At 45.3% G+C, this 14,812-nt stretch overlaps 1 protein-coding gene across 1 annotated transcript in view; it reads left to right on the top strand.

The window, feature by feature from the left end:
• The window catches only part of shq1 (SHQ1, H/ACA ribonucleoprotein assembly factor), a 42,803-nt gene extending 29,400 nt beyond the window's left edge, over positions 1-13,403 (top strand). Inside the window, exons 11-12 of the mRNA XM_064968890.1 lie at positions 1,147-1,267; positions 12,406-13,403. Of these exons, the coding sequence (XP_064824962.1) occupies positions 1,147-1,267; positions 12,406-13,075 (791 nt within the window). The 3' untranslated portion in view covers positions 13,076-13,403. The remainder of the gene's footprint in view (positions 1-1,146; positions 1,268-12,405) is intronic.
• The last annotated feature ends 1,409 nt before the right edge of the window (positions 13,404-14,812 follow it).

The raw sequence follows: 14,812 nt of genomic DNA, 5'->3' as shown, positions 1-14,812 counted from the left end.
TGGAAGCAGGGAGGGCTTAGTGTCTGCAGTGAGTTTGGAAGCAGGGGGGCTTAGTGTCTGCAGTGAGTTTGGAAGCAGGGGGGCTTAGTGTCTGCAGTGGGTTTGGAAGCAGGGGGGCTTAGTGTCTGCAGTGAGTTTGGAAGCAGGGGGGGCTTAGTGTCTGCAGTGAGTTTGGAAGCAGGGAGGACTTAGTGTCTGCAGTGAGTTTGGAAGCAGGGAGAGTTTTGTGTCTGCAGTGAGTTTGGAAGCAGGGAGGACTTAGTGTCTGCAGTGAGTTTGGAAGCAGGGAGGACTTAGTGTCTGCAGTGAGTTTGGAAGCAGGGAGGGCTTAGTGTCTGCAGTGAGTTTGGAAGCAGGGAGGGCTTAGTGTCTGCAGTGAGTTTGGAAGCAGGGAGGGCTTAGTGTCTGCAGTGAGTTTGGAAGCAGGGAGGACTTAGTGTCTGCAGTGAGTTTGGAAGCAGGGAGAGTTGAGGGTCCTGGTCCTCTCTGAGCGCTCATGCTCTAAATGAGAACCAAATGTTTGTGCAAGGTTTTCCTCTGAGCGAGTGTGCTGTTTGTTTTGAATGGACTGGAATGTCTGTCTGCTGCCAGCCAATCCTGAAGTTGCATACCGGACAAAAGGATTGTCTGTAGACCTCCGTGCTCTGCAATGGGCCGGCTCTGTCCCATAAAGGGGCTATTTATACGACCTGGGGTTTGTGACAGCAAATGTGATGGATCAAACGTGGCTCCCTCCAGGTGTGTCCCATTTTGTAATGGTAATCTTTGGCTTTACTTTCGAGGAAAATCAGGCCCAATTTCTTTTCACATAAACCGGTATGAAATGAACCCTTTGCATTATCTTGGCCCACTTGAGTTAAAATTCTGGACTATATAAACTAGATAAAGGAGGCCTGAAAGTTGATAAATTGCTCTCTCTGTCATGAGTGTAAATGACTGTCAGTAGTCTGCAATAGGATAGTCTTGCAATGCTCACATGATCTTCCATAGCCTGTTCAGCCTATAATTTGAAGGAAGGCTGTATGGAACAATGAGATTTTTGGAACCTCAGTCCCTGCAAGCAACACTGCTATATTTACCATTCTTCACATTGCCATAAAATAACAACATTTTTCAATTTCTACTCCTTCTGTTTTTCCTGTCCAGGGAAAGCCTGCGTCCTGAAGTGCTTGTTGGATATTCACAAAGTCTTCCGGGAGAATGAACCGGCCTACATATTGAACGACCTCTACATCACAGACTACTGCGTCTGGCTCCAGAGGGTCAAGTAAGTTCACTACCCCCCCATCCTCTCTCTCCCTCTGCATGGACCTTCAGCCCTAGAGCATAATTACCTCCCATGTCCAGGGGCCAAGCAAAGTGGCTTTCATGCTGCTTCAGTGCGCTGCACTGGAGGAGAGGATTAGATGAGTCATTTGTCACAGCACGGCCACTTGACTGACAGAGACGCTGTGAGACGTATCCTTTCTCCCATGTCAAAGGTGCCGTTGGAGAGCGTGTGGACTGTACTGTCTCCCTCAGTGCTGCAGTGGAGTCCCAGTGACTGAGACTGAAGCATCTGTGACAGTACACACAGATTAGAAGAAGCAGATGGACAGTGCACTGTGCAGTACAAGATGCGTGTCAACTCGCGAGAGATCTGTGTATTTTCTTCCCTAATTGATATAGCATGCATGGCTCTTTCCTCACCCGTGTACATATTTTACAATTACTTACACGTTGTAAGCCTGCAAGGGCATTATTCGGTAATGAGCTCTGTTTTATTCTTGGCAGGGGTTCAGCCGAGTGGTGTGCTAGTCTGGAAAAAGCTTGAATTTTGAAAAATGTGCGCCGGTGATGATGTAGGCCCAGTGCCCAGATGCAGACATGATAAAAGCTCTGCCGGTGTTTGATGGAGCTTTTCTCTCTGGAAAAGAAAATGCCTCGATGGCCAATTAATAATAGATGTATAAAAATCAATGGTGGAGATCGGAGCTGCAGTCCCGGTCGGTCTGTCTGTTTCGCTGCAGCAGACGAAGAGAACAGAGAGTCTTGGACTTGAGTGCTCTCTCAGCTCAGCGTACGCTTTGAGCAGAAGCAGCATCACTGTCAAGCCACTGGAAAACTCAATCAGTCTCATTTCAGTCAGTCAAGGAGATGAAACGGCAGGAAGGCATCTGCGGTTGAGTGCTTTCCAATCCGCCTCCCTCTCTTCCCTTCCACCGCTGTACATTGGAGCCAAATGTCAACTTGACCTATCAACAAGCTGGCTTCCACTGGCTGCAACCCTGCATCGATCATTAAATGGATTAGACCTTGTGCTCGCCACCTTTACCTATGATTGAATTGTTACATTTCCCTTTTCTGTTTACGTTTTTCAGTCGATAAGCAAAGCTTGTTTTCTTTCTGCCCTGAGACCTGGCTCATATCAGCTGTGGTGTCAGCAGAGGCAGAGAGATGGAGAGAGAGAGACAGAGGCTGTCCAGCATCCAGGAAGTTACTAACCCTCTCCTGTTGAAGATGCTGCCTCAGGGCACCTGGCTGGGAAAACCTCTAGAGCCCAGGCATTCCATTCCATTGTTTTGCTGTGAATCAATTCCCAGATTGACATTTCATACCTATCCTATATTGTTGTGCTGCACAGACTACATTTCTTTCCCTTCTGAATGTGGAATAAAAGCGAGCAGTCCACTTAACATTCAAAGCAGCAGAGAGGAGAGCTGTCTTTCTATGAGCTAGCAGGCATTTACATAAGTCATTTAGCACACACTTTTTTTTTCCAGAGCGACTTACATCAGTGCATTCACGATGAAACAACAACATATCCCAATCGTTGCAAGAGATAGGGTTCAGACGTCTTTGGAAGATGGGCAGGGACTCCTCTGTCTTGACATTAGAGGGAAGCTTGTTCCACAATTGGTGTGCCAGGACAAAGAAGAGTTTTGACTGGGCTGAGCGGGAACTGCCCTCCTGTAGGGGTGGCAGGGCCAAGAGACCAGAGGTGGCAGAACAGAGGGCTTGGGTTGGGTGTAGGGTTTGATCATAGTCTGAATGTAGGGATGGGCAGTTCCCTTCACTGCTCCGTAGGCAAGCACCAGGGTCTTGAAGATGATGTGAGCTTAGACTGGAAGCCAGTGGTGTGTGCGGAGGACCAGGGTGACATGGGAGAGCTTTGGAAGATTGAACACCAGGCGTGCTACGTCGTTCTGGATAAGTTGAAGGGGTTTGCTGTCACAAGCGGGGAGCCCAGCCAACAGAGTTGCAGTAGTCTAGATCGGAGATGACAAGGCTGGCAGGCAGCACTCAAGCAGCAGCCAGCTGTGGTTTGCATAGACAGTGCTCTTATCACTTGTGGTTTGTTGTGGCAGATGTTTGTGCATGTGACCGGTTTGATGACAGATTGTATAAGCATTGCTCTCCTCCCTGCTAGATATCCCCCATTTGTCATTCCTGCTAAGTGACTGTGCCGTCTCTTCCTGTGAGTCCTGTGGTAAGATAAGATGTAATCTATATCCTGTATCTTGTCAGTCGTCCCCACAGTCGACTCCCAGACACGATCAGTTGCTCATGATGGACACGCCGATTTAATGAATGCGTTGCTCAGTGGGTTGATTTATACTGTCTGGCTCTCTCTGGGCTGTCCCACATGTGTTCATGCTCTTAAAGTCCCTCTGACTGCTGAGACCAGAGTCAAATTTACAGCATCATAAAGACTTCACAGTGATTTAAACTCCAGCGAACCCCTCTCCCTCCACAGACTCCTGCACACAGACAAACAAGTGGACAGTCCACTCTCCGGTCAACAGGAGGAGTATGAGGGTGGAGAAAATCCTTCTGACACCATTTTGTATTTGTCCTGATAAAGGGTGTTGACCAAAGAGGATTATTAACGCGCTTACAACCGTTTCCACATCACCCAGGGAATTTTGTGCAATTTGCAGATATCTTTGTACCATCAGATGCATTGCCACTATCAAATAAAAAAAACTTCTCTACCATTCGTTTCGATGGGTGGTTTTGATGATCATCCGATGCCGAACCCCTGCAGTGGTGCTAGACTGAAATGAAAACCCACTCCTCGTTTTCTTTCTCAGTCTTTCCTCTTCTCTCATCAAAAGGCTTGGAAGGAGACCAATGTAGATTGACTGTGACCAGTCCAAAAAATCCCACCAGATCTGTGTTACTTTATCTCAGCGAAATCAGCAGGCCTCTAACTTCCCCTTCCTCTTTCAGCTCTCACACATTCCTCCCCCTCTACCCGTTGTCTGCCGCACAATCAATTAATTGGGTCGATTAAATTCCAGAGCAAAAAACCATGGCAACCTGTGAGTGTCGAGCTCAAGGGTTCGCTAGTCTTGGAGGAGGAAACAAGGATCTTTTTCTCTCTCGCTCACACCAATCCATTCAGCCTCTACACACATTGTGTGCATGATAATGCCCAGAGGAGAGTTCTCTTCTCCACAGTCCCAGGAGGCCCCCAGGGGACACGGGCTCCCTACAGGCTGACCCCCCCCCACCCCCCCGGCAAGGTCAGTGGTCAGATAAGTGAGTCGGTTAAGCCTCGTGGGGGCTTGCTGGTGGTTTTAATGCTCCAGGGAGTGGCAACTCTGTGTCTAGTGCGTGTGCAGGAATGGTAAGTTGATCGTCGTACAGTTTTCTCTCTTTTATTCTTAGAAAGGGTGGAATGCAGGTGAAAAAGCTTCGGATACATTTTCTCTGGTATTAATCCTTTTCATGTACCTGCTAGTGTATTTCTACCCACACTCATCTGTCTGGAGCCGGTCCTGTCCTGGGTCCTGTGATGTAGTAGATGGTGTATACTAAACATTAGGAATACCTTCCTAATATGGCATTTCTTTTGCCCTCACAGCAGCCTCAACTCATTGGGGAATGGGCTCTTCAAGGTGTCAACAGCGTTCCACATTGATGCTGGCCCATGTTGACTCTAATGCTTTCCATATTTGTGTCACATTGGCTGAATTTCCTTTGGGTGGTAGACCATTCTTGATACACACAGGAAACTGTTGAGCATGACAAATCCAGCAGCGTTGCAGTTCTTGACACAAGCTGGTGATCCTGGGACCTACTACCACACCCTGTTCAAAGGCGCTTAAATATTTTGTCTCACCCATTCATCCTCTGAATGGCACACACACACAATCCATGTCTCAACTGTCTCGAGGTTTAAACAGTATTCTTTAACCTGTCTCCTCCTCTTTATCTACACTGATTTGAAGTGGATTTAACAAGTGACCTCAATTAGGGATCACAGTTTTCACCTGGTCCTGTCACCAGTGACTGTTACCTTGCACCTTAGAGGCTGCTGCCCTATGTACATAGACATGGAATCACTGGCCATGTGTACTCCGTGTATATGGTCTGTGTGTTTTGAGCCTTCCCCACCACAGAGACAGTAGATAGTCTTTGTGTCCCGCTGGGCTCGACAAAGCCAAGACGGTCTCACAGCTAATGGGGAGAAGTACTACAGATTTCCTCTCTGCATGACGTCCAGATTTTGTGTACTTACACAGGCAGCTCACCACACGCGCAGAGAGAGAGAGAAATACTGACAGTGTTGCATTCGTGCTACACTAATAATGAGTGATGCAGCTTTGCTTTGTGTGAGGTAACTTCCTCTCCTTGCGTCCTTGTTTTGATTAGGAGGGTCGGTAAACAACAAGCTCTGCAGGCAGTTCTACCAGCTCTCTTCATGTTGCACATTAACTAATGGCCTCTCTATACAGCAAGAAAGCACTTCCTTAGATTACAGTCCCTACTCTGTTATATAGCCTAATGCAGCGGTGTCAAACATACAGCCTGCGGGTGGGGTGAAATATTTTTTTGGGGGAGGGGGAAATCAAACTCAATATATTTTAAAATAACTAAAACCAAAACTAAAACCAGAAATGTACTGTGTCCAGCTCGTTAATAATCATCTAAATGGAAGCTAGACAGTCGGGGAGCATTGAAAAATCCCAAAACGATGGATGGAGAGCTAATCTTTTCCAGAACCTTGTTGAAGACCGATTGCAACACCCCTGGCCTAATGCCTCGGACACAGGTCTTCAGTGTTACTCACACACACTCCATAACACATTTCATCACACACTCCCTCAAACCATCAAACTCAGGAAGACAGGAAATCCAAGCATCCATTTATAAGTCTTTCAGCCTTATAAAACAAGCCAACTTTGTCACAAACAACTACCGCCTACGTTTTGTTCCCTGAATGAGATGTTGGACAATTCAAATGGCATACAGTTAGCAAACAGTGTCTGTCTGTCCGTCCACTATATCCATTGAATAATGTACATACACTCCCTTGACAAATCTTGTGAAATTAATTTGTACATTTAAGATTAACTAAGAAGTATGAGTAGGAACATGTGTCGAATGTCTTCTGGCATCATTGAACATGAGGCTGCTGGTAGAAATGGAAGGCTGTAATTGACTGTCTAGTTGTCCTTCTCCCCCACCACCCTCCTGCTCCCTGTCCTCATCCAAGGACTCTTGTTTGTTGTCTGAAAGATGGTAAGCGTCTTTGTGGCGACAGAAGTTTTCCAACCCTGAAAAGCTGCCCCTCAGTTAATGAAGAGAGCCCACGACATTAGTAATGACTGAACTGTGTACAATGTTATTTATTCCCTCCAAAAGCAGCCTTTGTGCTCACCGCAAGCTGAGCTTCTCGCACTGCAGCGCAGGGAGAGGGGGAGCGAGGGGAGAGAACAAGCACGTAGCCTCTCCAATGCTAACTCAATAATGACTTCCCACGGGGGAAAGAGAATGCGGGAGGTGGGGGATGGAGGAGGGTCTCTGCTTTGAAGTTGCAGTGCTACAGGAGGCTCTCCAGCCAGAGCTAGTCAGCCAGCCTGCTCAACTCCAGCAAGGGCTTAAGCCCTGTCAAAGCAGGGGGAGGGGTTCTACTAAGCTATATGGAATTGTTTTAAGAAGGTCCTCCCAAGGATCATTTATCTATTTGATTTTGAATTTTAAGACCCCCTGAAGTATAAAAAATCTAAAACAATTATTTGATTTAATAAGAAATGTTTGGCATTACTGCTATTAGCCCTTACAAATGCATTGTATAACAGATTTTCTACATGGAACAACAGATCGTCGCCCCCAAAAAACATCAATGGGAAGTTTGTTCTGAAGTGTCTGTTCTATATCTGAGAGAGAAAAGAAGGATCAGGCACTAAACACTCAGTAAATACTTCTGTTCATATTTTCAACTGGTACTGTGGGGAAATTCTTGTGACCAACATGTTCGTGAGAGTCCCACCTTTACACAGAGGGGTCACATTAGTGTGGAGCCCAAACTGTTTGTACACCAGAGACAGAAGTTGTCTTGAAGTCGGTACGGCCAATCTGCTGAGTCCCAAAAACACCATCGAACTAAAAAAAAAAACAGACCATTTATTCTATCTCTCGCTATATATATATATATTAGTACACATGCTAATGATTATCAATTCAATATGTAGGTTGAAACAATCATGAACTGGGGCGGCAGGGTAGCCTAGTGGTTAAACCCCCGAGCTGACAAAGTACAAATCTGTCGTTCTGCCCCTGAACAGACAGTTAACCCACTGTTCCTAGGCCGTCATTGAAAATAAGAATTTGTTCTGACTTGCCTAGTTAAAAAAATAAACTGAAACAGAAACAGCTGTGTAGGAGGAATAAAACCGATTGAGGAACAACCAAACTCGGCTAACAAGGTGAGGTTGATGAAGACAGTTTACTGTCAAAAGTCATACACCATGGCAAGACTGAGCATAGCAACAAGACACAAGGAAGTTATACTGCATCAACAAGGTCTGTCTGCCTGGGAGAGACATGTCAAGGCAGACATGGGGTTTCCAGATGTGCTGCTCTTTTGAAGAAGCACAAAGAAACGGGCAACGTTGAGGTCCGTAGATGCAGTAGTCGGCCAAGGAAACTTACTGCAGCAGATAAGACATCGCAATCGGAGATGTCCAGCAGTGCCATCAGCTCAGAATTGGCAGAAAACAGTGGGGCCCTGATACACCCACCTACTGTCAGAAGTGGCCTTCATGGAAGACTTGCGAACAAAAAGTCATAACTCCGACGTGGAAACTATGCATGAAAACAGGAACTGGGGTGCAGAAAAAAGTCAGCAGGTGCTCTGGACTAATGCGTCAACAGACGCCTCACAAGTCCTCAACTGGCAGCTTCATTAAATAGTACCCTCAAACACCTCTCTCAAAGTCAACAGTGAAACGGTGACTCCGGGATGCTGGCCTTCTAGGCAGAGTTCCTCTGTCCAGTGTCCTTTTGCCCATCTTAATCGTTTATTTTTATTGGCCAGTCTGAGATGTGGCTTTTTATTTGCAACTCTGCCTCGAAGGCCAGCATCCCGGAGTCAGACTACACTTTGCGCGGTTCTGTGAAGGGAGTAGTACACAGCATTGTACGAGATCTTCAGTTTCTCGGCCATTTCCATCATGGAATAGCCTTTAATTTCTCAGAACAAGAACAGCCTGACGAGTTTCAGAAGAAAGGTCTTTGTTTTTGGCCATTTTGAGCCTGTAATCGAACCCGCAAATGCTGATGCTCCAGATACTCAACTAGTCTAAAGAAGGCCAGTTTTATTGCTTCTTTAATCAGAACAACAGTTTAAGAAATCAATGTTTCCAGCTACAATAGTCATTTACAACATTAACAACGTCTACACTGTCTTTCTGATCAATTTGATGTTATTTTAATGGACAAAACAACCTGCTTTTCTTTCAAAAACAAGGACATTTCTAAGTGACCCAAACTTTTGAACAGAAGTGTGTGTATTTATTTATACAACCAATATTCCAGTCAAGTTTGGACACCTACTCATTCATGAGTTTTCTTTCTTTCTTTTTACTTTTTTTCTACGTTGTAGAATAATAGTGAAGACATCAACACTATGAAGTAACACATATGTTAAACAAATCAGACTATATTTTATATTTGAGATTCTTCAAAGTAGCCACCCTTTGCCTTGTCAGCTTTGCACACTTTTGGCATTCTCTCAAATAGCTTCATGAGGTAGTCACCTGGAATGCATTTCAATTAACAGTTGTGCCTTGTTAAGAGTGAATTTGTGGATTTTCTTACCTTAATGCGTTTGAGCCTATCAGTTGTGTTGTGACAAGGTAGGGGTGGTATACAGAAGATAGCCCTATTTGGTAAAAGACCCAAGTCCATATTATGGCAAGAATAGCTCAAATAGTCAAAGAGAAATGACAGTCCCATCATTACTTTAAGACCTGGTCAGTCTAGAAAATTTCAAGCACTTTGAACATTTCTTCAAGAGCAGTCACAAACCATCAAGCACTATAATGAAACTGTCTCTCATGAGGACCGCCACAGGAAAGGAAGATCCAGAGTTACCTCTGCTGTACAGGATCAATTCATTTGTTAACGGCCTCAGAAATTGCAGCCCAAAAAATGCTTCATGAGTTCAAGTAACAGACACATCTCAACATCTGCTGTTCTGAGGAGACTGCGTGAATCAGGTCTTCATGGTCGAATTGCTCCCACAGTTGACAGTTTTTGTCCGAGCAAAAACCAAGCCATATGGTTGAAGGAATTGTCTAGAGAGTTCCAAGACAGAATTGTGTCAAGGAACAGATCTGGGGAAGGGTACCAAGAAAATGTTTTCAGCATTGAAGGTCCCCAAGAACACAGTGGCCTTCATCATTCTTAAGTGGAAGATGTTTGTAACCACCAAGACTCTTCCTTGAGCTGGCCGCACAGCCACACTGAGCAATCAGGGGAGAAGGGCCTTGGAAACCAGATGGTCACTCTGACAGAGCTCCAGAGTTCCTCTGTGGAGATGAGAGAACCTTCCAGAAGGACAACCATCTCTGCAGCACTCCACCAATTAACTGCACCTCAAATTGCAGCCCAAATAATAAGTTTAAGTTAGACACACCTCAACATCAACTGCTCAGAGTAGACTGTGTGAATCAGGCCTTCATGGTTGAATTGCTGCAAAGAAACCACTACTAAAGGACACCAATTATAAGAGACTTGCTTGGGCCAAGAAACACAAGCAATTGGCATTAGACTGGTGGATATCTGTCCTTTTGGTCTGATGAGTCCAAATTTGACATTTTTGGTTCTAACTGCCATGTCTGTGAGATGCGGGGAAGGTGAACAGATCTCCGTCTTCTGTGGTTCCCACCATGAAGCATGGAGGAGGTGGCGTGATGTGGTGGGGGTGCTTTTCTGGTGACACTGTCAGTGATTTTATTTAGAATTCAAGGGACACTTAACCAGCATGGCTACCACAGCATTCTGCAGCGATATGCCATCCCATCTGGTTTGTGCTTAGTGGGACACTTTTTTTTTCTTCTTTTTTTTTTTTTCAACAGGACGATTACCCAAAACACACCTCCAGGCTATGTAAGGGCTATTTGACCAAGAAGGAGAGTGATGGAGTGCTGCATCAGATGACCTGGCCTCCACAATCACCCGACCTCAATCCAATTGAGATGGTTTGGGATGAGTTGGCCTACAGAGTGAAGAAAAAGCAGCCAACAAGTGCTCCATGTTTGTGGGAACCCCTTCAAAACTGTTGGGAAAGCATTTCTCATGAAGCTGGTTGAGAGAATGCCAAGAGTGCAAAACTGTCATCAAGGTTGAAGAGTAGACTTCTTTGAAGAATCTAAAATGTAAAATATATTTTGATTTGTTTAACATTGTTTTTGTTTTCTACATGATTCCATATGTGGTATTTCATCGTTTTGTCTTGATAAAATGATAAAAATAAATAAATCCTTGAATGCGTAGGTGTGTCTGGTACTGTGAAAATGAATACACACAGGCTCTCCATTTGCTGTTGCAATTTAGAGCACAAATTTGGTTGCGCATCAGCAGTTTTTCTCTTGTCTCTGAAAATCACTCAATTAGCCCATGTCAGCTAAAATGTTTTAGATTGGTCAATTAGTCTAGCCAGCTATCTAATCTTGGAGTAATCGTAGTCTAATTACCGACCGGGCGACCCCGATTTTGATTTTGTTAGCCACACTCAGATATCATACTAAAAATGGCAAACATTTCTTGCCATCCTATGGCAGCGTGTGGGAAATTGCAGTGAACTTGCTTTAAAATGGCAATCATTTCTCCACGTCCCTTGGCAGAATGTGGACAATAGGAGGAAATTCAATCCTAAACAAAAAAAGTATTTCTGCTCGCCGTCAGGAGGGTGGCTGCTAAAATGTTTTGGTTGCAAGATGTGGAAGGGGGGGAAAATGGGCCCCAAAAATAACTGCATGTGTGGATATGGGTACGCACACCTGTGAGCCACTGTGGCCACTCTTGATGAGTTCAGATTTTCGACGGTTTCCTTGTGGGGTCTGACTCTCTGCACACGCGGTGGTGGGGGTGTTGTGGGTTGTATTTATGCTTAGCCATCCCTTACTCATTGTCAGTAATTGATCTCCTTTAATTGTTTGGTCTTTGATAAGGCCTGGGCCATGAGTCGGTCATATTTTTGTTTTTCCTCCTCTCTTTCCACATACTGTTACTCCCCTTATTTCCTGAATGGACATTTGATATTCATGTAGGCCTTAGATGTCTTCTTTGATAGAGTACGGCGACTAGCTATACGGTCTGTTTACACAGTCTCCCGAGGTCCTAAATGAGTACATCCCTCTGTTGGCTGTGTAAACGGTTTCCTCCCCATGGTGGGAGTAAATTAAGGCTTTGCCGTAATAAGGAGCCATCTTGGCTCTCAGCGGTCGGTTAATTGGGCCAGGGAGGGCAGCAGGGGCCACAGTGTGGCTGAGTGTGAGGAGCTGAATGGCTGTGGACGACCGCAGGCTCATGTGCTTTATCCCTCCCTGAATGGACCCGTCCTGAGCCGCGCAGAGGTCAGCTGGTAATCATCATGGCATTGAAGGCCGATCGGCTGCACCGTGGAAGAATAGCAGCCACTTGAGTTTTGGCAACATCCTGCGCTGGTTTAGCTTCATGAATAATGTATAAGGCGTGTATCACTCTGTCATCCGCCTCGCTCTTATCTCCTACAGGGAGAGCTTCAGTGGGAGACTCGAGGGGCAGAACCTGCATATCAGACACACTCATCTTCCTACATTATTAAACATGATTTACATATTTCATTGAGCTCATGCCTCTGTGAATCGCTGTCTACTTAGCATTCAGATGAGGCTGGGATTTGGGTAATGGATATTAGATTTGTAGATTGAGATCTCGTTGCTAGATTTTTTTGTAGGAAGTGCAGTTGTACATATAGCATAGTCGTAATGCCTACTACTCATCAGTGTTGGACCAAGTAGCTCTTGAAATAGGTTTTTTGGGGGGGGTTTGTAAATATTTGCTTCCAAATTTAAAAAGAGAAACTGATCCAGCTTTGCTGTACTTTCCTGACTGTCTCATCACGTTCTCTTTTTCTCTCTTTGTCAGGTCCAGGAAGGTGACAGCTTTGGCCGATCCCTTACGGAATGTATCCCTACGGAAAAGAGACCTGGATTTGGAGTTGGAGGTGCTGGAGACGGCAGCAACGCTGGTAGAGGAAGAAGAGAAGGTGGAGGACAGGGGGAAAAGCCCCATTAGAACTCCTCTGTCACACATCAGAGAGGAGTCTGACAGCAACGACAGTAGCAGCGACTCGTCTGAGGAGAGTGAGGACTCTGAAGCTGAAGGGAAGGACTGTGCTGACAGAACAGAGGGAGGAGGAGAGAGAGCCAAGGCCATCCCCATACATCCCCAGCCTGCTGCCCCTCCCATCCACCAGGAGTCCGGTGCTGTTCTCACATCATCCGAGAGGAAGCCCAGCACCCCCCCATCTGCTGTGTCCTGCCCCAGACAGCTGATCCAGGAGCTGGGAGAGATGGTGGAGGAGGGGCTCTGGATTTCAGCACAGCCTCAGGGCAGCAGGCATTCCAGGAGCAGTGCACAGGGAGAGGCAGAGAGAGACTGTTCACAGCCTGCGACTGCCACAGCCACTGCAACAGATACTGCCCGCACAGGGGCTTTCCTAGAGCTGAATCCTCGCAGAAACCCTCTTCTGATTGTCAAAACAGATACTGGTGATGATCTTGATGAGGATGATATCGATGAGGATGACTATTAGCAGATGTCACAGAAAACATGTCGTTAAGGAACTATGCATGCATGACAGCTGATGTCGCAGATGCTTATTTACCCACAATCAATAATAACTTCTGTATTGTTATTTTTGTATTGTCTTACTTGAGGAGTTTCAAAAGCTTCCATACTTTGTGTCTATGTGCAAAGCTTTTCATACCAAGCTAAGCATTTTGTTAATAAAACTGATTATATGAATTATGCAGATTACTCAGATCTATTCAAGGGGATGCAGCCATTGCATTGCACTTTCTTTGTAGGCTCTTAGATTAGCATATGCATTTCATGCACAACCATTTCCTTCCAAGAAACGAGAAGGGGTGGTTGTTGGGAGATAAGAAATGGGACAAACCCCAACAGGAAATGTCAGCTGCTGCTTCAGAATTTCTCTTGAGACATTGACTTCTCATGTAGAATGCAGTGACTTTACCGCCAACACTGGTACACTTCATGGTACCCTGCCAACTCTAAAAACTTTAGTTTAAAACGTGTTCACACATTGTTACTGTCTGAACTTAAATTACTAAATTGTTGGCACTATTCATTGAGGTCCATAGCATTCTCCTGGCATCCGCCAAACCCAGATTGGTCCGTGCAGAATCTGATGGTAGCGAGCTTTACACCACTCCAGCCGACGCTTGGCCATGTGCATGATGATCTTAGGGTTCTGTGTGGCTGCACGGGCCATGGAAACCCATTTCATGAAGCTCCTGACAAACCGTTATTGTGCTGACGTTGCTTCCAGAAGCAGTTTGGAACTCGGTTGTGAGTGTTGCAACCGAGGACAGACTATTTTTACGCGCTTCATCGTTCAGCTGTCCCGTTCTGTTAGCTTGTATGGCCTACCACTTCGCAGCTAAGCCGTTGTTGCTCCTATACGTTTCCACTTCACAATAACAGCACTTACAGTTGACCGGGGAAGCTCGAGCAGGGCGGAAATTTGACTAATCAACTTGTTAGAAAGGTGGCATCCTATAACCATGCCACGTTGAAAGTCGCTGAGCTCTTCAGTAAGGCCATTCTACTGCCAATGTTTGTCTTTGGAGATTGCATGGAGGTGTGCTCGATTTTATACACCTGTACGCAACTGGTGTGGCTGAAATAGCCGAATTCACTAATTTGAGGGGATATCCACATACTTTTGTATGTCTATATATGTGTACCTTCCAGCTGCCAACTGGACCCTATTCCAACTAAACTACTGAAAGAGCTACTTCCTGTGCTTGGCCCTCCTATGTTGAACACAATAAATTGCTCCCTATTCTCCAAATGTGTACCAAACTCACTAAAAGTTCCAGTAATCAAGCCTCCTGAAAAAGTTCAACCTTGACCCGGAAATATTTTAACTATTGGTAAAAATAAATTATTTAAAGAATGATAGTAAAAAGCTTTGGAGCACCTTAAATTAAATTTTGGGGAAAGGGGTAAACTCGGCTCCATCATTCATTGATTCAGATTCATCACAAAACCCACTGATTTTGCAAACTACTTTTAATGACTTTTTCATTGCTTATCTTGCCAAACTTAGGCATGTCATGCCAGCAACAAATGCTGACACTACATATCCAGGTATATCTGACCAAATTATGAAAGATTAGCATTGTACTTTTGAATTCCGTAGAGTGAGTGTGGAAGAGGTGAAAAAATGGTCAACAATGACAAGCCACCGTGGTCTGACAATCTGGATGAAAACTTACTGAGGATAATAGTGGACAATATTGCC

This window comes from Oncorhynchus masou, chromosome 6 (assembly GCF_036934945.1).
Source record: "Oncorhynchus masou masou isolate Uvic2021 chromosome 6, UVic_Omas_1.1, whole genome shotgun sequence".
In the NCBI taxonomy this organism is placed as follows: domain Eukaryota; kingdom Metazoa; phylum Chordata; class Actinopteri; order Salmoniformes; family Salmonidae; genus Oncorhynchus; species Oncorhynchus masou.
This window is presented reverse-complemented; position numbering and strand designations above follow the sequence as displayed.